At 44.7% G+C, this 21,474-nt stretch overlaps 1 protein-coding gene across 2 annotated transcripts; it reads left to right on the top strand.

Annotated features, from left to right (window-relative positions):
* Positions 1-7,062: 7,062 nt before the first annotated feature.
* aste1a (asteroid homolog 1a) lies at positions 7,063-19,727 on the top strand. Of its 2 annotated transcripts, none has more exons than XM_039619508.1 (6): positions 7,063-7,503; positions 15,104-15,634; positions 16,332-16,640; positions 16,761-16,965; positions 18,397-18,532; positions 19,083-19,727. In XM_039619508.1, the coding sequence occupies exons 1-6, from the start codon at positions 7,078-7,080 to the stop codon at positions 19,480-19,482; spliced, it is 2,007 nt and encodes a 668-aa protein (XP_039475442.1). In that variant the 5' UTR covers positions 7,063-7,077; the 3' UTR covers positions 19,483-19,727. The 2 variants fall into 2 exon arrangements, with proteins under 2 accessions (XP_039475442.1, XP_039475443.1); XM_039619509.1 differs by lacking the exon at positions 7,063-7,503 and adding an exon at positions 9,590-10,379 and having other exon boundaries at positions 14,811-15,634.
* The last annotated feature ends 1,747 nt before the right edge of the window (positions 19,728-21,474 follow it).

The following is a 21,474-nucleotide window of genomic DNA, read 5'->3' as shown; positions in this document are numbered from 1 at the left end:
TGAAAGGTGGATAAATAACTGTAAGTGAGTAAAAGTGAATAAAGTGTCAGTAGTATAAGAAGAGTGTAGTTTATGTTTCTGGGTGTGGGAAATGTTCTTATCGGCTGGAGTTAAAAAGCAGAGTGGCAAACACAGTTAATTCTTAATTCAGACTGTATCTCACATTGTCATCATATGTAGACCAATAATTTTATTTTATTTATTTATTTATTTTTTCTTCACTGAGTGTAGTTTTTGTTGTTTTGGGTTGTTATGTTATGTTTTTCTTAAATGTTCAAATTAATAAAAAACTTTAATTACAAAAAAAGCAGAGTGGCTTTGGGGACAAAGGTGGCTCTCCTCCTCTCAGCCCTGCAGGAAATGCAGAGGAGGCGTCGCCCAGAGGCAGTAGCGGTTTTTGATACTGGCGACACGGGCGGTTGCCCGGGGCGGCATCACGGGCATCGGCAAAAAAAAAAAAAAAAATTGCTCGTACTCATGCTGCCCCGACGGCAGCCAACGCATATTGGGAATGTCATAGACACCGATCGGTTTTCTATCGCCCATTTGCTGGGAGTAAGGGCGCCCTCCGTTTGCGAGGTGCGCCTGCTGCTTGCGGCACAGGGAGGAGAGGGCGGGGCGGCGGGGGATTCTCTGGCTGGCTGGAGCAGCATCTAATAACCAACTCGCAAAATAAAACAAAATAAAAACAAACCAACAAACACGAAAACACCGGACATTATGATACAGACTTATAATTTGCACCGATGTTTTTTCAAAATTCTATACGCGAAAAGTGAGCGCGAGAGCCCTCAGTGCGCCTGCGCGCTGCTGAAGTCAAAGTAAACTTTATTGTCACCTCCGCTACATACAGTCCAGTATATAGAGAGACGAGACGACGAGGCTCCAGTTACAGCAGTGCAAGTAAACAAACAATAAATATAAGAAGAGTAAGAAAATAAATATACACTTTAGGACCAGGGGTAAAGGGATCAATAACAATTTAAAATTTATAATTTACAGTTTGATGATTTAAAGTCTCACACACAACCTGTCGAAAGGGGAGGGAGACCTGCTGCTTCCAAATAGAGCACATTTCATTCATAATGTTGTAAATCCAAACCCATTATGTATTCATGATTTGAATCCTGGGTTGTGCGAAATCCCAGAAATACACCCTGGCCAAAGTCAATCTGTGAACTAAGGTGTAGGTCTGTTAGGTTATGTTGTGGTGATCCTCGGGTTGGGGGATTTGTGTTCATACTGGAGTGCAAAATTAAAACCAATGGAAGATGGACAAGAAAAGTTCAAAGCCATCAGGTGCTCAGTTTAGAAAAAAGAGAAAAGAAGAGGAGAAACGAGCAAAAGATGCAGGTAACCAGATGTGTGATTGGATAATGGCAGGTCATCCTGAAACAATCAGAATCAGAATACTTCATTAATCCCTAAGGAAATAATGTGGGTTACAGCTGCTCCAAGAAGAAATGGTAAAAATAGCAACAGTAACAGACTAAACTCCAAACAATACATTATGTTACAGATTTTACACATTTAAGAAATAGCACTAATATATACAGATCACTCAGTTATAAATATCAAGGATTAACAGAGGTGATTATAAATAAATATCAAGAAAATTGACAAGAATATTCCAGAGTAGAAAAGAGTGTGTGTAAAAAGGCTGTAACTACTGCAGTGTTCACACTGTGTTAGGTGGAGGAGTTGTACAGAGAGATGGCAACAGGCAGGAATGATTTCCTGTGTCGGTCAGTGGTGCTTTTTTGTAATCTCAGTCTCTCACTGAACGTCCTTCTGTGACTAGCCGGCACGTCATGTCATGGAGTGGGTGGGAGGTATTATCCAACATTGTCTTTATCTTGGACAACACCTGCCTCTCAGACACCACCCTAATGGAGTCCAGCTCCATCCCCATAACATCACTGGCCTTTTCGATCAGTTAATTTAGTCTGTTGGCATCTGTGACCCTCAACCTGCTGCCCCAGCATGCAACAGCATAGAGGATAGCACTGACCACAACAGAGATACAACAAGATAACATCAATTAGTAGGGTTAGTGAAAACCAGGCGCCAGAGGGAGTGTTCGCCCAGGGCGTCAAACAGGCTAGGACCGCCACTGCCCAGAGGGGAGCCATTGAAATGCGGGGTGAAGAATGTGAGAGGGGTCGTTGATGATTTTGGCTGCCTGTCTAAGGACCTGTTGGCTGAAAACCTGTGCCAGAGTTCTGACAGGCAGGCCAATGATTTTAGAGCACACTGATGCAGTGTGCTGCAGTCTGTTCCTATTCTGAAGGCTGAGGGAGTGGAACCAGCAGGTGATGGAGGTGGTCATGATCAATGTTCCCTCAAATCTTTCATGTGTCTGAGTGAACACACAAACTCCCTGAGCGTCCCTTGGACCACTGTGAGCGACATCAGACGTGTGCACTGTGGTCACGCCAGCATCTAATCCATCCAAGTTACATGGTTTATTAAAATAATCAAATTACAGCATTTACATTTATGTTAGACTACTTTTAATTAACTGCTTTAGCCCACTTACAATGAAAATGTAAAAAGAATCTAGCCATTGACCTGTGTAGGATGTTAACACTATTGGAAGTAAAAACAACTTGAACTCCAATTTCGAAAACACAACTTTCTTTCTTTCTTTTTTTTTCTTATAAAGCTCTAACTTGTATTATGAGTCTGTGGTCTGGGAGAGAGTCTGTAACTCTGTCTGCCAAATACAGGATATAATGACCAATGTTGGGCAATTAATTATATAGTTACTTCTTCAAAAAAGTAACTCAGTTTGGCAAACAACAAAGTTTTTTTGCAGCTTTTTTTTTTTTTTTTTTTTAAATGTAGCCAGGGCATTTTTAAATAAACATTTCAAACTATTTCCAGAACAATCAGCTGTTCTGCATCAAATCTGATGCCACACAAATTATTTGTGCCACTCCAAAAATAATTTCTGTCCACTATGAGATAAAGGAGAACAACAGCCTGATACCTGCAGGCCTGACAACAGGAGATGTATCACTGCTGTAACACCTGTAACATTCAGCAGCCGCCTCATTGTTCTGACACACACAACAAAACTATTGACTACACTACACACTAACTACACACTAACTACACACTAACTACACAAGATTTGCGCTAAACGTCTCAAATCTCTCACATCTCAGAACACCGCCGTCACTCCTAAAACTTCCCTCCGTTTCTTAACAACTAGATGCCACGTTGCCATATCATTTTTTGATTGGTCGACACGGTACTTTTTTCGACCAATAGGGAAGAGAGGGGGGGTTTGTTTTTGCTCACAGGCTTTCGAGCCTTTTTTTTTTATAAACGCCGTTTTACCGTTTCTTCCCGCAGTAAATATAAACAACGACAGTATTCAGGAAGAAAACCAAACATTGCAGATATTTTTATCATAACTCTGGTTTTACGTGGCCGATCAACACAATTTAAAAACTGGTATAAAGTCCACACATTTTCCGTCAGTTGTTCCGTCTGTCCTGCTCACATCTCCAATGGTTGGACACGTTGTCATTAACGTGGCTTCACCGCACATCAGCCACGCCGCTTTGCTCGCTAAAACACCGGTGTCGGCACATAAGGACGCTGTCATAGCCTGTCAACGACGTTGATTGGCTGCGTATACGAATGTGAATCGCATTATTGGCTGGACTATAGGATAAGGTGGCATCGTTCTAATCCCATACAGGAGCAGCCAGTCACTTACTGACTAACACTGCAAAACTGAATTGCTAAAGTATTAACTTTAATTTCAATTCAGGTTAGATTTTTTTGTGCGCAACGCAGATTTTCTGTGCTCAGAGACCGTGCCAGCAGTGCGCAATTGCGCACGTGCGCAGCTTAGAGGGAACATTGGTCATGATGCTTTCCAGGAAGGCATAGTAGAAAGTCATCATGATGGGTGTGCTGACTCCAAAGGACTTGAGTTTCCTAAGGAGGTACAGCCGTTGGTGGCACCTCATGAGAATCTCCTCTGTGTTGGCAGAGAATTTCAGGAGGTTGTCAAAGATGGTTCCCAGGTATTTGTACTCCTCAACTACCTCCACTGGCTTCCCGTGGATGGTGGAGGTGACTGAAGCAGCCAGATCCCTCTGCCTACTGGAGAAGGTCACCACCATCTCTGTGGTTTTGCTCATGTTCAATTCAAGTTTGGAGCTGTCACGCCACTCTACAAAGTCCTGCAGAGCGGGCCCGTGGTGTTGTGAGGCCCTGAGAGCAGTGACAGGAGAACTGGGTTGTCAGCATATTTAACCAGGTGACAGTTGGGCTGTGTGGATCTGCAGTCATCGGTGTAGAGTAAGCAAACTAAGTAAGCAAACTGAAGTGGGTCCATCAGGGGGTCAGTTGCTCTTGCGATGTGTTGTTTTATGCTCTTCTCCATGGCCTTCATCACCAGGGAGGTGAGGGCCACAGGACGAAGATCATTCAGAGACTTTGGGTTGTTTCTTTTGAATTTGAATTTATTTATTTATTTAAAAGGGACAGTGCAGTTTAACATAGTTCACGTGCAAGACATGAGACTGATGTACCGCACATAGGTTTATAGCTACTGCTAATTTTCAACAATTGTCCCTTGTTGGGCTTACAATCTAAATATGGGGATGGGGATGACCGTGGACAGAATAAGAAGAACAGAATAAAGGTGAAAATGAGTGAACCTCAGTGATGGTTACCAGCAGGTCTGAATTTATGCTGATGATATTCTCTCTTCAGCGTCCATCAACATCTCCCACAGTGGTCTAATGAAGCCGAGCCAAGGCCTACTTCAGCTGGCACAGTCTGAGAGAGGAGGCTCATCCCACACTCTGAACCCACGGTAAAGAAGGTGTGCAGGTGTGTCAGGGACCCTCCTGTAGGAGGACAGGATGGTCTCCTCCCAGTCCAGACCAATGACTGTAGAAAACAGTTTTCTACAGTCATTGGTCCAGATACACCTGCGCCCTGCAGCATCCTGATGATGGAATTGGGATGCTGATGCTTTTGATCATGTGATATTGTAGGTCCCCCCCCCCCCGCCTCCTAGTAACAGCAGCCTGCTGTCACCCAGTCGGGGTGCTCGGGGCATGACTGTCCCTCCCTCAGTGGGTCGGGCCGTAACCCAACATGTTTAAGCTGACAGACACAGGTACTGGAACCCTCCAGTGTGATCACGACCGTGGGTTCAGTGATGGGATCATCACCATGACAACCTTAGTCCAGGAGCAACATTGCAGCTTCATTTAGCATTAGCATCACTAGTAAACCACCACGACTAGCTTAAATTTGCCTGACAGCAAACTTAGATTGATAATATTAGGTATGTTATAAAGAAAACACTTGAAATGCTTCCCATTTGTTCCTGAAGAGTGTTTGATATAAACAAAGGTCCCGCCCCCCCACATTGCAAAGGTATGACATCATAACAATGTGATTCTTGCATGATTATGGTGACGTAATCAACGCCAGCACTCCGGGCTCAGTGTGTTGTACCTTCTTACCGCTCGGTGCACACTGCAGCATCTGCAGCCACTTTATCCAGATTCATCAGAAACCATCACATAATTTTTCTCCTTACAGTTGTGACAGTGTCTGACATGTGGCGTGTGATTCTTAAAATCCATGTAACACCTGATAAACACAAAGTACAGCTCCCATTTAACATAAAAAACTACTTTTATTTCATGTTCTGGAAATGACTCACTGACATTACTGGAAATTTCTGTAATGAATGTTTTCCCTATATTTCTGCAGAAGGGCAGGAGGACGTTGTTTCGATGGCCACAGATTTGGGGGGGTACAGACACATGAACACGTGATATTTCCGCTGTTGCAGGCTGACTTTGGTGGATCAGCCAAATGTCATGAACCGAGGGTTGGGGGTATAATTAAGGAAAAAGGAGCTGGCTGTCACTGAACTGTTTCTTGTCTTTTACAAAGAGGTCAAAGGAGTTTGCAAAGAAAAGCGTCTGGACTTCTTTAAGTTGCTTGAAGACGTTTCACCTCTCATCCGAGAAGCTTCTTCAGTTCTAAGGTCAAATGGCCGAGAGTCCCAGATTTAAACCCAGTGGGAGTATCCCCCCAAGGAGGGACAAAGGACAAAGGACCCCCTGAGTTCCCTCCCCAGACGCCTTAACGCCCACTCACATCCTGGGCCATCTGACCTCAGGAATTCACATGACAAGGTGGGGCCAGGTTTCACAATGGGCTCACCCGAAACCCTGGCTGATTAGGTCCCACACCCACTTTCACACCTTGGCGCATGTGATTAGAGGATCACCAGGGGGTCCTTTGTCCCTCCTTGGGGGGATACTCCCACTGGGTTTAAATCTGGGACTCTCGGCCATTTGACCTTAGAACTGAAGAAGCTTCTCGGATGAGAGGTGAAACGTCTTCAAGCAACTCAAAGAAGTCCAGACGCTTTTCTTTGCAAATTCCTTTGACTACGATGACCTGGATGACTGAGAACCTTCACAGACATATTTACAAAGAGGTGTTCCAAACACCTGCGTGCTATAAAACATGGCCTAAAACACGTGAACGTGTAGAAAAGCCAAAAAAACACAGAAAACACATTTAAAAAGTAAATTCAGAGCCAGCGCCCTGCTTCAGCATGCAGACTCCTAACCAACCACAAAGTCACAGAGTGCAGAGTTTAGTGAGTTACTGACCCAGAATCAGCTGATGGTGCACTAAACTCAAACACCTTCAGTCTGTAGATCTCCACGTTTTATTCAGTCAGACCTGAAACCACAGACTGAACTCATCAGGAGAGATTACTGAGCTTAGAGATCATTTTCCCAACCTGAGGAGTCGCCCCCTGCTGGAGGCCTAAGTCCCTGCAGCTTCACTGTTCACAACCAGAATCTATAAAAACCACATTACATATATATATTAGTATATTTAAGGTGCTGAGGGAAAGTCACAGGATCAGTATCTGAACTGCTGGTTTGAGTTCATGGACACCTTCATCACCCAGACATAGTGAACATTACGCATGTCCTGGATGTGTAAAACTACCCGTCTCAGTATTCTTTGACCTTCCTGACATCTTCTCGAGCTTCCTGCTGTCACAGCATGGTGACAGCATTTGTTTCAGACAGTTTCTGCGTGATGTCAGTTCAGCATGGTTTGTCCCCACGTGCAAAGCTACTGCTATGTACTGACTTTTGGAGTCTCTTTGTTGTGTTTCTTTTGGCTGATTCTTTAGGTCTGGACCAGAATCACGGCGGGGAGTATGCTGCCTATGAAAGCCTGATTGAGAGGTTCATCACAGCCCTCAGAACCTGCGAGGTCGATCCCTACGTGGTGCTGGACGGAGGCTCGGACCACACCGACAAGAAGCTCGAAACTGTGACACAAAGGGCCGAGCAGCGGATCGAAAGAGCCCATCGAGCAGCAAAGGACGGGGGGAAGGAAAACATCCTGCCAATTATGACCAAGTGGGTGTTCAGACAAACGCTGACCCGGCTGAAGGTCCCGGTCGCCCAGTGCTTTGGCGAGGCCGACCGGGAGATAACACATTTAAAAAGTAAAATCCAAAAAACCCAAGAGCAACAAACGAAACAGTGTGAAATCAGGGGCGGATCTAGAGAAATTTTCTTAGGGTGGCAAAGAAATCAAAGCCCTTTTTTTCAAACGCATATGCAGGTGGTTACATATGGTTAAAATGATTCAAATGCAGTAAGTATACACATTTTTCATATAAATATAGTCTATAACTTAATTATTGTCTGTAGCCCACATAATTACACACTTCAGTTACATAAAACATGTGAGTTTTGATCTTATGTACTGTATAGCCTGTATAATAAATAAATATGGAGCCCAATAAGTATAAAATCCAGAAAGCTACACAACATGGTGCGGTTCATTTACAAACACACGTCTAACTTAAGTTTCACACTGTTTATTAGAAAACAAACACATTGTTACAGCTTAAATTACACAAAATGTCAGAAATCTGCACTGTCATGAACAAAAATTTAAACCTAATTTTTCATGATTTGTTGGATTAACCCTCTGAGGTCTGAAATACACCCGGACATTTTTGACTAATTTTGAGTTTACGTTTGTATTTCACCCTCAAATTGTTTCATTAGATTTTTTCCTCCTTGCCTTGTTTGGGATCTTTTCAGCTCAACTGAATTTAGTTGTTTTTTTCACTGACATACTGCATTAGTATTACTGATCTGAAATCACACACAGAACTTAAAATCCTAGTAGTATTTTTTACTGTAAAAAAAACCACAGACATGTTGAGTAAACTTTTATAACTTGAAATGCAAATATAAATTGCACATTTTGTAAACATATACAACTATTTATCTAAAAATGCAGCCAATACACCTGCTGTTTCTTTCATTTTGTACAACCATTTAAAAATATTACTAAAACTAAAATGAGAGAACAATCAGGTGTCGCAATAAGATGCCCCACAAATGATGTGTGCCAGTAAAAACAAGACAGAGGAGAGCAGCACAGGGACTAACCTGCAGGCCTGACAACAGCAGGTGTATCACTCCGCTGGTTTTCTACTTGGTGACAGTGTTTACGTTGCAAATGTGCCTCAGTGACATTTATTAGTGCCCTCACTGACACACAAGACAAAACGACTACACAACAGAACAGCTACACAAGACAACACACTAACTATACACTCCACACTAAACGTCACAAATCTCCCACATCTAAAAACTCTCTCTCTCTCTCACTCGCTCGCCCTCTCGCTGCCGTTACTGTCACTCCCAAAACTCTCCCCTCTTCCTAAACAACCAAATCCTACGTGTTGACTTTTTTTTAAATTGGTCGACATGGTGCATTTCCCCACCGACAGGAAAGAGGTGGCTTTTTTTCTTTCTTTACTGTTTTCGCGCTGTCCTTAGAAAACGCTTAAAACACACACACACAAAAACGTGACGACAGTATTTAGTAAAAAGCGTGGCTTATATATATTATCATAACTCTGGATTTACTGGCCTGTAATTAAAATTTAAAAACTTTGAAGTCCGAACTTTCAATGTGGGCTGAAATAGAGACTCAGCGTGGCTGCAGCTTGTTGCTATGTCAGCTTAAATCAGTCATGTGATTTGGAGGTGCAGCGTGTCCGTGGACCACAGAGGGTTAATAACACTCACCTTCCTTCCATTTCCAGAGTGTAACATCCACCCACCTGTGTAAAATCCAAAATTCCCATGGTGTTGTTCAAAATGTGCTCTGGCACAATCAGAAGCATCGCTCGCTACTGAAAACAAAAAAAAAGCCGTCCTGCTATGGGCTGAACCATTTGTTAATGGTGGAGGGGGGGACACTATCCAATATATTCAGTTTTAGCATTTATATTCACTGTTGACTGTAACTACGCTCAAACTGTTAATGCTATCTTATTTTAATAAACAACACTGTCATATGCAAAACTGGGGTAGCACTTGGGGTGGCAAGGGATCATTTTTGGGTGGCACTTGCCACCCCATGCCACCCTTCTAGATCCGCCCCTGTGTGAAATACAAAAAGCCCCCCAGAACGGCGCCTTTCTCCGGGGCTTTATGTGTTTGACACTTTTGTTAATATAAAACAGCGGCGGTGGAGTTTAAAAGTGCGACATGTTTTACTGAGTTTTCAGCTGCAGCTTGGTTTCATTTGGAAAAAGACTTTCACCACCAGGTGGCAGCATTGCACCAGAAGATTTGAGTGTAGCTCACACAGTCACATGAAATCTTCTGGCTGTTTGAAATGATTCCGTGTATTTTCAAAGCTGCACACTTTGAACTCTTCTACAACAATCCACCGAGTGCGACAGCAGCGGCAAGTCTGTGGGCTGTTTGAATGTCTCACGCTGAACTCGAGGCTCCATCTTGTGGATCAAAGTGGTGTTACAGGAGAGTCCAGCTCGGCCCGGTTCGGTTCATGTCTCTGCAGCACGGCACGCGGACCTCTCTGACATGACGTCACATCTGATGTCTCTTTGCTCTGGTTTCGGTTCATTTTATGTTTTTAAACAAAGAAATAAAATGTGCTTCTAAACTCACTGTGCTGCTGGAAGCAGGTGACACTGATGATGATGACGAAGGTGTTAAGGATGATGATGATGATCTCCTCTCTGGGCTCGTGTTGATTATTAAACGGGTCAGCTAGCGCGTGCACGCTGCTGTCAGCTGTAATCAGCTGATGTGAGGAAAATGAAACTTAAGGAAACACAGAGCGGAGGAGGCGCAGTTAGAAATCCGCACTCCGCAGCGCACTCACACCCAGGATGGGGGTTCAGGGTCTGGCCACCTTCTTAGACAACCACCGGAAGGTTTACCGGGACGTCCGGTTCGGCAGGAGCCGGCTGGTGATCGATGGATGCAACCTGAACTACCTGCTGTACTTTGAGTCAGGTGAGAGGAGCTCCGGTCTGAACTGCAGGAGTCTGATCAAAGTTTGGAGGCTGCAGGTTTATGCGCACCCTCAGTACTGACGTCATTATCATCACTGATACTGCTGTTAAGTAGTATTAGTACTATTACTATTACTGCTGGTAATACAAACGGACGACCACCGCACAAACGGAAGTATGAACGGCAAAAAGTGTGTGTGTGCGCGCGCGCGTGTTATGGTGCGTGCGTGTGTTATAGAAGCAAGAATTCGTTTTAAAATTCTTGTTTTAACATACAGAGCACTAAACGGCCCCAGATTATTTATCCAAGCTTCTTATTAAATACACTGCTGCTCGTTTCCGCTCACAGACTCAGGGTCTGTTGGTTGCTCCCCGAACACGACTGAAGACGAAAGGGGGCGGAGCCTTTCAGTCTGAGGCACCACGGCTGTGGGCCAGTCAACCACCATAGCTACGTTTGGTTGACAATGTGGATTCTTTTAAAAAGCAGTTAAAAACTTTTCTGTTTAAACAAGCCTTTTGCTGATCTACATATTTTATATTCTTCACATTTTTAATTTACATTTAAACCTTTTACATTGTGTATAATTTCTATTCAGTGTACTGTCTGTGAAGGTTCTCAGTCATCCAGGTCATCACCTCTCATCCGAGAAGCTTCTCGGATGAGAGGTGAAACGTCTTCAAGCAACTTAAAGAAGTCCAGACGCTTTTCTTCGCAAACTCCTTTGACTATTCAGCGTACTGTTTATTTTAATCTTTGTGACTGCTTGTCTGTGAAAAGCGCTTAATAAATAAACTTTCCTTACTTACTTATATACCCGCGCGCGTGTGTTGAATGTTATAACAGATCAGATTACAAACATGTCTGAGTCATTAAAACGCAGAATTATGAAATCCTGACTGCTGTTGTTGAGCTCTGCAGATGTTGCTCTCGTGTGTGATCTGGATGTTTGGCGACCTCGCTGAACTCATGATCTGTTTGGGTTTCAGCTGTTTTACACTCTCGACTTGGGCTCAGGCGATGTTACGTCCTTCTTTACATTAAAGAAGGGAAAATGTTTAATGATGAGTTATTATTTCATGATGTGAGCGTCCTGCTTCAGCATGCAGACTCCTAACCAACCACAAAGTCACAGAGTGCAGAGTTTAGTGAGTTACTGACCCAGAATCAGCTGATGGTGCACTAAACTCAAACACCTTCAGTCTGTAGACCTCCACGTTTTATTCAGTCAGACCTGAAACCACAGACTGAACTCATCTGGGGTCCGTTCTTCGTACCTCGCTTACTACATCCAAGATCAAATCATCGCGCCAACTTTGAGCTCGCTAATCCGGTTCTCCGAACACACCTGTTGTTGACGATTAGTATAGCTGGATGAAGTAATCTGAGATCACTGGGTGGCTTAAAAGGGGCTACGCATCGATAGTAGAAACATTGATCGGCAACCCTGTGATTGGTCGGCGAAGATGTCGAAGGAGCGCGCTCAGTATTTTACGGCAGCAGAGCAAGAACTCTTGATTGAGGGATATCAGGAGTTTCAGAGTTTAATTAAAACGCAGGGGAACACTGCAAAGGCTGCAAAAGCAAGGAGAGAGGGCTGGCAGAAAGTTGCTGACAAATTAAACTCGTAAATAATTTATTATATTATATTACATCATATCCTCTTTCACATTAGAGCCACAACAGGACCCACTAGAACATGGGGACAAGTAAAAGTGAAATATAAGAATATTCCACAGAATGGTAATATTTATCACTTATATTGCTTTTAGTCTCTTGAAAAGAGACCCTGAAATAATCTGTTTGTTTATAACAGCAACCAAGAAAAGGGCAGAGCAAATAAAGACAGGTGGTGGTCCTGCACCCCCTCGTCACACCCCTTTTTGTACTGTGACATTTATTGACATTGTGGGTTTTTTTGTGTGTAGTTTCACATAACACTCCATCACTTCTACCTGTTCCCATGCAAGGGGTGACTGAAGCATGCACAGTAAGTTGGGAGATATATATATATATAATCTTTTTTTTTTAAATTATTTATCGCTTTTATAGCCGTGGTCTCTCATCTTGATTACACAAAGTGTTTTACTATTACTACTCTAAAATATGAATTACATCTGAAATAATCAAATACATGAAATAGAATGATTACTAGTACATTTCCCTCTTTTTAGGAAATGACCTGTATGTATCTGTATGAAATCAATAAAAGAATCAAATGCTGCATTATCTTTAGTTACATTGATAATATTTATTTATGGAGAAACAGTGGAGAAATATCGCTCTTGCTTTCATATAACTGCAGCGGACATACCTGAGTGGCCGCGATCTAATCCTGTTTACATAAAGTAAGCCAGGGGCCCGTTCTTCGTACCTCGCTAAGTAAGTTAGCCGGATTTGATTGTTGACGATTTCGCGTGATCTTGGATCGTTCGGTTCTCCGAAGCTCATCCGGGACTTGCTGTCATAGCAACAGATCCATAAGCGTAAACCTGCTCGGGAGCAGGTTTACTTTATGTAAACAGGATTAGATCGCGGCCACTCAGGTATGTCCGCTGCAGTTATATGAAAGCAAGAGCGATATTTCTCCACTGTTTCTCCATAAATAAATATTATCAATGTAACTAAAGATAATGTATTTGATTCTTTTATTGATTGCATACAGATACATACAGGTCATTTCCGAAAAAAAGGGAAATGTACTAGTAATCATTCTATTACATGTAGTAGATCATGTCAGATGTAATTCATATTTTAGAGTAGTAATAGTAAATTACTACGTGCAATCAAGATGAGAGACCACGGCTAAAAAAGCGAAGGTGGATTTGGGAAGTCTGTCGCAGCCATGTCCTGTCCGTTTGTACGCGAGCAAGGAAGGTGCAAGATTGATAAGGAGAGTTTACAGAATTTAGCGTATATTGCGGGATAGACAGGATCCTTTAGCTCAGCGCGACGGTGTGCTCATAGAGAGATATCGATTTTTTTGTTATTTACTTACCACTCTCTCTCTCTCTCTCTCTCTCTCTCTCTCTCTCTCTCTCTCTCTCTCTATATATATCTCCCAACTTACTGTGCATGCTTCAGTCACCCCTTGCATGGGAACAGGTAAAAGTGATGGAGTGTTATGTGAAACTACACACAAAAAAACCCACAATGTCAATAAATGTCACAGTACAAAAAGGGGTGTGACGAGGGGGTGCAGGACCACCACCTGTCTTTATTTGCTCTGCCCTTTTCTTGGTTGCTGTTATAAACAAACAGATTATTCCAGGGTCTCTTGTCATAGACTAAAGGCAATATAAGTGATAAATATTACCATTCTGTGGAATATTCTTATATTTCACTTTTACTTGTTCCCATGTTCTAGTGGGTCCTGTTGTGGCTCTAATGTGAAAGAGGATATGATGTAATATAATATAATGTGGTATAATATAATATCACATGATATAATATAATATCATGGATCACTTACGAGTTTAATTTGTCAGCAACTTTCTGCCAGCCCTCTCTCCTTGCTTTTGCAGCCTTTGCAGTGTTCCCCTGCATTTTAATTAAACTCTGAAACTCCTGAAATCCCTCAATCAAGAGTTCTTGGTCTGCTGCCGTGAAATACTGAGCGCGCTCCTTCGACATCTTCGCCGACCAATCACAGGGTTGCCGATCAATGTTTCTACTATCGATGCGTAGTCCCTTTTAAGCCACCCAGTGATCTCAGATTACTTCATCCAGCTATACTAATCGTCAACAACAGGTGTGTTCGGAGAACCGCATTAGCGAGCTCAAAGTTAGCGCGATGATTTGATCTTGGATGTAGTAAGCGAGGTACGAAGAACGGACCCCTGCTCCCAAGCAGGTTTACGCTTACGGATCTGTTGCTATGACAGCAAGTCCCGGATGAGCTTCGGAGAACCGAACGATCCAAGATCACGCGAAATCGTCAACAATCAAATCCGGCTAACTTACTTAGCGAGGTACGAAGAACGGGCCCCACGAGAGATTACTGAGCTTAGAGATCATTTTCCCAACCTGAGGAGTCGCCCCCTGCTGGAGGCCTAAGTCCCTGCAGCTTCACTGTTCACAACCAGAATCTATAAAAACCACATTACATATATATATTAGTATATTTAAGGTGCTGAGGGAAAGTCACAGGATCAGTATCTGAACTGCTGGTTTGAGTTCATGGACACTTTCATCACCCAGACATAGTGAACATTACGCATGTCCTGGATGTGTAAAACTACCCGTCTCAGTATTCTTTGACCTTCCTGACATCTTCTCGAGCTTCCTGCTGTCACAGCATGGTGACAGCATTTGTTTCAGACAGTTTCTGCGTGATGTCAGTTCAGCATGGTTTGTCCCCACGTGCAAAGCTACTGCTATGTACTGACTTTTGGAGTCTCTTTGTTGTGTTTCTTTTGGCTGATTCTTTAGGTCTGGACCAGAATCACGGCGGGGAGTATGCTGCCTATGAAAGCCTGATTGAGAGGTTCATCACAGCCCTCAGAACCTGCGAGGTCGATCCCTACGTGGTGCTGGACGGAGGCTCGGACCACACCGACAAGAAGCTCGAAACTGTGACACAAAGGGCCGAGCAGCGGATCGAAAGAGCCCATCGAGCAGCAAAGGACGGGGGGAAGGAAAACATCCTGCCAATTATGACCAAGTGGGTGTTCAGACAAACGCTGACCCGGCTGAAGGTCCCGGTCGCCCAGTGCTTTGGCGAGGCCGACCGGGAGATAGCCGCCCTGGCTGATAAGTGGCAGTGCCCAGTGCTTTCTAACGACAGCGACTTCTACATCTTCAACCTCTCAGCGGGGTTGTTGCCCATCTCTTACTTCCAGTGGCAGGATGTAAATGGGAATGGCTCAAAGAGCTACATCCCTTGTAAGAGATACTATACCTCCAGCTTCTGCATCTACTTCGAAATCCAACGCCAGCTCCTGCCCACCTTCGCTGCCCTGGCTGGGAATGACTACGTGAAGCTGCAGAAGTTTATCTGGAGTCAGTTTGCCCCAGTCGCCAGTAAGCCTCAGAGCCGCCTGGAAGGCCTGCTGTGCTGGCTGAAGGACTTTGAGGAGCCGGAGAACGCTTTGAAGGCAGCAGTGGAGCTGATGGGAGGAAAGAGCCGCAAGAACAAGGAGAACATGAAGAAGATGCTGCAGAGTTTGTCTGTGGGGATGGAGGAATACAAACTGCCTCGCAGCTCGCTGATGGAGTTCTTCATCCATGGGGTCATTCCTCTGTTCCTAGTTGAGGTAATGATTACTGGTACTGCTTTTAGGTTTATATGTAGAGGACCTAGACGTGAACTCAGGAGCGGTTCAGGTTGTGGACGGCTTTTCTTCCTGGACCAAAGTCTAGAAAACAGGACTTTGGGTGATTTCTTCTTCTCGGAGACAGAGGTCCTCAGACGGTCTTTAAGTATAACCTGCTGGAAGGGTGCAGTGCTTCTTCCCCGAATGGTCTCCAGATGCAGGTGGATGAGACTGGAAATTCGAGCAGAACTCAGGACCATGGCTACAAGTTCAAGGCTGGAAAAAGTCTATATGTCCATCTGACCATCGTCAGGTCCAAGAAGTTAGTGTTACCGGTGAAACTAAGGCAAGCTTCTGTAGGGATCGGGCAAACGAGCCTTCAGATTAGTTCATGACTATCATTACGTATGTTTCAGCTTTAGTGATGATATACCCTAAACTCAAACCCCATAAATATCAGAATGGGTTTTGTTCTCCCAGCATCTGCACTGACCTTGATGCTTTATAACCAGAGCTGTCAGTTTACAGACAGAGCTACTTTCACCAATTGCTACGAACTGTGTGTAGATTTCAGATACGAGCAGCAGAAAGGATGTTCCTCTGAAGGGTGTCCAGGCTCAGGCAGCTCAGATGGTTTGTAAATGTAAATGTTACTCGAGGTAAATGTCTGCTAAAATCTTCGTGTCCTGATCTCCAGGAGTTCATGGGTCGCATCCCAGATTGGATGCAGCTGCGTGTGATGCAGGCCTGGCTGCCCGGGGACACCCTGGATGTACTGCTGTTGCACAGGCTGAGCCTCAGCACCCCCGTGGACCACAAAGACCTGCCCAGTGTTAACCTGACCTCCAGACCTCTCCGCCAGGTGATGTACGGGCTGGTGCTGGGCAAAGAGACGTCATATAAGGTGGAGGAGAGAGACAGAGAGGGCCTCCAGCTTAAATTCATCCGAATCAAACCAACCTTCAGTCGAGTGGCTCAGCGGCTCCAGCTGAACTCGTTGCATGAGGTGACAGTTTTAGTGAAAATGAACTGCGGTTTGTGTTTTTAATCCTCAGTGCAGCAAGCTAACTTAAATGTCTGCCACAATGTCGTTTCAACTCTTCGTCCGACTGTCTCGTGGCCCCAGGCGGAGCTCTCTGAACGTCTGCAGGTCTTACTTGAGGCTCTCGGGGTGAACGAGGAACGTCTGAATGCGCTGCCGTCTCAGCTGCGCCTCCCAGTGGCCGTGACCTGTTACTGGTGGAACAGAGCTCGGCCTCGTCCGGACCTGAAGCTGCTGAAGTCGCTGCTGCTGGGAATGAACCTCAGAGACACACCGCAACTCAGCGCAGGTAGGAAACACAACCAGAGGAGACTTTACCAAAGCCTGCGGTTCCTCTGGTGTCCAGCAGAGGCAGCAGCGAGTGAGTCCCCATAGAGTCCCATGTTAAAACTACAGCAGAAATCAACATGTTTACAGCCTGATACACAAACTGTTCTGTTCTCCGGGTGGACAGTGCTCACCTGTTTAAACTAAAGGTTTGCATTATTAGGAGCAGAGACGTGTGTGTTGGGCTCTTGGACCATGTCCCACATAGCAGACAGGTCTGGCCCAGATCTGGTATCAAGCCGGCACTGCTGGCTGACTTCTGGCATGATAAGACGTATGTCATCCAGATATGGGCCAGGCCTGGCGTAGATGGCACTGTCTATGTGATGGCATGCTATATCTGGTTTGGTTTATGTGGCCCAGGCTCATAGAAAACAGGTCTGGCCCAGATCTGGCATCAAGCTGGCACTTCTGACTGACCGGTGTCATGGCAGGGTGTATGTCAACCAGATGTGGGCCAGGTCTGACAATGATGGCACTATTTATGTTCCTATTTTCCTATTTTAGTTAGAAGACCCAAATGCCATGTTGCAATACTATACTGCTATGGTAGCCAACGTTTCAAATGCAGGTTTGACAGGTTTGTGAGTGTACACTTTATCCAAAACCTAGTGAGGGTTCACTCATGTTTACCACAGGGTGGCTGTAGCTCAGCAGGTAGAGCAGGTCACCTACTGATCCGAAGGTCGATCTCTGGCTCCTCCAGTCTGCATGTCAAGAGTGTGAATGTGTATGAATGTAGTTAGGAAGCACTCAGTTAAGAGAAAGTGTGTGATTGGGTGAATGTGACATGTTGTGTAGAGCACTTTGAGTAATCTGGGAGAGAAGAAAAGCACTATATAAGAATCAGTCTGAACGGAGTTTCGTCATGTTACTATTATGTTCCAGCACATGTTGTTATTTCATGGCTTGATTAAGGTACACATTAGGCTGACATCTGGGGCCAGAGCTGAAACTGTTCTGGGCCAGCACAGGACCACCAGTGTGTCTGAAACTGGCCTTGTACTGGTCCATGTGTGGGCCACCTCTGGCAAACCAGATCTGGGTCACCAAAGGGCCGTCATTCTTTGCGGTACGTGGGCCATGTGTAAGCACATTGTGTGGGCCAGATCGGGCCATACCAATTTTGCTATGTGGATCATGGATATTATTACCTGTGAAATAATCTCCAGGCTCAGTTCAGTCCAGAAATATAAAACATGTTAGTCTGTTTTACATTACACGACAAAGAAAGGTTCAAATCTACGTTTCAGAAGATAAAATCAGTTTTTAAAACTTTAATTCTTCTGATCTTAGTTTTTCTTATTATGTTTCGCTGAAGGTTTTTCTTCTTTTGGCGCTGCAGAAATCTTGTTGGTTTAAAAATGTGTGTGTGTGTTTGTGTGTTTTGCAGCTGTGCAGGCTCGCTGTCATCAGAAGCCTGATGTGGGCGTGGCTCACGCCTTCAGCCAGTGGCAGGTGTGCATGAAGGACAGCATGCACCTGAACCAGCTGCTGGGCCTCCCTCTGCCTGAACCAGACGTCGCACGGTGAGACGTTCTCTTAAAGCGCTCGTTCACGAGGTCGCTTGTAGTCGTGGAACAGATCAGTTTGCCAAACGTGCACGTTGGGCTTCTTATTAGTATGGCGTGCTGTAGAAACCGTTACATGACTTCCTCTATGTGACGTTTGTGTTTGCGGAGGCTTTGATCAGTACAGTTATCACTCTGCAGGATCAGTGACTCGCAGCTGTTTCACAGCATAAATGTTTGCGTGTGCAGGCAGACTCACACAGCTGTGTGTTTGTGTGCTCCTGTCACTGGAAAAGCTTCATTTGCCTCCTGATCCACGGATGGATGGAGCCCCTCCCTCACAGTTTGATGAAAAAGTGGCAGCAAAGAGCGGGGACTGTGATGTAGAGTTTCAGGAGGTTCTGCAGTGGTTTTAGCGGCTCACATGACATCAGAGAGCTCTGGACTCGCCTGCTTAAACCAACATGTTTGTCTGGAAAGAGAAAGAGAGCAGAGCTTAGTTAAAGGCTGGTTTGGACAAATAATCCAGCAGAGCGAACATTCTCCATCTTGTCTTTATGATCTCCAGGTTCTATCAGGGGACGCTGGTCCACCAGCTGGTCCACATGAGGAGGACAGGAAGCAGACTGAAGCACGTCCTGAAGACAGACCAGGCCAGTGTGCAGCAGTACTGCGACATGCTGTCGGCTGTCCGCCGGCTCCGGCCTCGCCAGGCCTCCGAGTTCTCAGAGAGCGAGCAGGCAGAGAGGCGGGCTCTGAACGACCAGACCAACCTGCAGCCGTTCCAGCTGGACTACGACGAGGAGACGGAGACCGAGGTCTGCAGCTCGGCCCGGGCGCAGGAGGAGCTGCGGCTGGATGATCGGCTGCTGCTGAAAACTCGGTACAAAACCAAGGAGAGAAGGAATCGCTGCAACAAAGTGGAACTGAGCCGGAAGGAGGAGCGCCGAGGCACGGACCTCCTCTGACGGTCGGACCGTCGCTGGAACCGCCGTCAGCATCCGCTCTGTCTGGCGTCAGCCCACTTTCTCCTCCCTCTGTTGCCTCCTTCTTTGCTCCAGACTCTTTATGGGACAAATATCTTCTATTTTTTCACAATCTGGGTCATTTCAGAGGATTTTACAGCCTTTTATTTGTGATTTAACAGAAAACATGAATGTAAGTTTACTAAAAGGAACCTCATCAATAAAGATTTAAATGTTTCTGACCCCCAGTCTTTTTTTCTCCTGTCCTGTCTGAAGGATCAGAAAAATGCCCAACAGATTTATCTTACTGCTCCTGCTATACTGGTCCACTTGATTGTCATATTTATTCAGCCTTTATTATTATTATTATTTATTTATTTTGATTTTATTTGGAGTTATTACAGGACCGGGCGACGGGAAAGAGAAAGAAAGAGGGGAAGAGAGAGAGGGAAGACAACGCAGCAGGGAAACCATGGCAACAGCCAACCTCAGCATCAGCAACAGTCAATAATAAACATGAATGTTACTGAGCAGCACACAGGACTGATAACGCGTGATATGTTTAGAGACAGCAGCCAACCCAGACAGTGTGTGTCTGCGAACACCTGTGTGTGAGCGCGCTTGTCTTCATAAGGTTTCTCCATGTAAGTGTCTGATAGTGGGTGTGGGGAGCCATAGCCCCGCCCCCACAGGTCATGAGGCAGGCATGGAGGAGATCCCCCCAGAGCCTGAGGAGGACCGACCCCCATCCAGGGCCGTCGTCTGTGGCTCTTCTGCACAGCTGCTGTCTCTGCTGCTATTTTCGGAGTCTTCTCATTTTAAGGAAAATTTGCGTCACACTTGGATCAATTCTTGCTTTTTCAGAACGTCTCATCTCGCTCCTCATTTGAACATCATATTTGTGACATGTTACTAAATATGTGGACACCAGATGGCGCTCTGCAGTGATGAAGTTTGGACCCATGCAGGTGATCTGAATGAACAGTTGCAGATCATAAACCAGCTTCTGAAAACAAATCTGGGTGTTTCACCTTTTTGGAAGTGCGGCAGGCATTTTGCAGTATTTTGGTAGCAGACTGAAGGAATATGACGAAGGTTTCAGGTATTTTACGAGATGAACACGGCGCCCACAGGACATCAGAAGATCAGTCTGGTGGGTTTGACCCTCAGGTTCATGTTTGGCTCAGTGCTCTCGTACTGTGAAGTACTCGTACTCCTATAATCCTACTTTAGGGACAGCACAAAAGTTTTAGTATTCAAAAATACTTAAAGTCCATAAAGCAGACGCACTGATTCATGCACGCACAGAAGGAAATACAAAATCATCTCAGCTGTCATACGGCGAGAGGCGGGGTCACTGCTGCAGGGGCATTTAATATAAGTATACATTTTAGTCACGGCTCCATCCTTTTAAAATCCTCATCCAACTGAAGTCATTGTTGGACATGAGTAAGAGGACCAGCCAATCATGTTGTTACTAGGCAGCAGTACTAACCCCTGCATCATCATCATCATCATCCCAACAAAGTGACCCCAGCTGTGTTCTCTCTATATTCAAACTCTGTGATTTTATGGGGCTTATCTACACTGTAAAAAAGAATTTTGTACAAAACAGAAGATGTCCTGGTAATTTTCTGTAATTTTCTTTTTACTGTTACTCATTAAATGTACATTTCTATTACAACCTAATACACCATTTGCTCAAACATTCGTAAGCTTTTTAAATGAATCTGTGCTTAGTACACAACAACATTGGTACAATTACTGTTAAATATTATTTTATTCTCCTCAACTCAGAAACTATCCTAAAATATAATGACTGTCGAGATAGGGATAGATAGATAATCAGGGAACAGGAAGCAGGAGGGAGACACAGCTGGGAGAAATTAGGCCTAACGAGACAGGGGGAAGTAAAACTGAATACACTGACATAAGACATGGACCTTCAAAGTAAAACAGGAAACAAATCACAGAGACGCAGACTCGACACTGAAC

The sequence above is a fragment of the Oreochromis aureus genome, linkage group 11, assembly GCF_013358895.1.
Source record: "Oreochromis aureus strain Israel breed Guangdong linkage group 11, ZZ_aureus, whole genome shotgun sequence".
In the NCBI taxonomy this organism is placed as follows: Eukaryota; Metazoa; Chordata; class Actinopteri; order Cichliformes; family Cichlidae; genus Oreochromis; species Oreochromis aureus.
The sequence above is the reverse complement of the archived record's forward strand: the minus strand, read 5'-3'. Positions and strand labels throughout refer to the sequence as shown.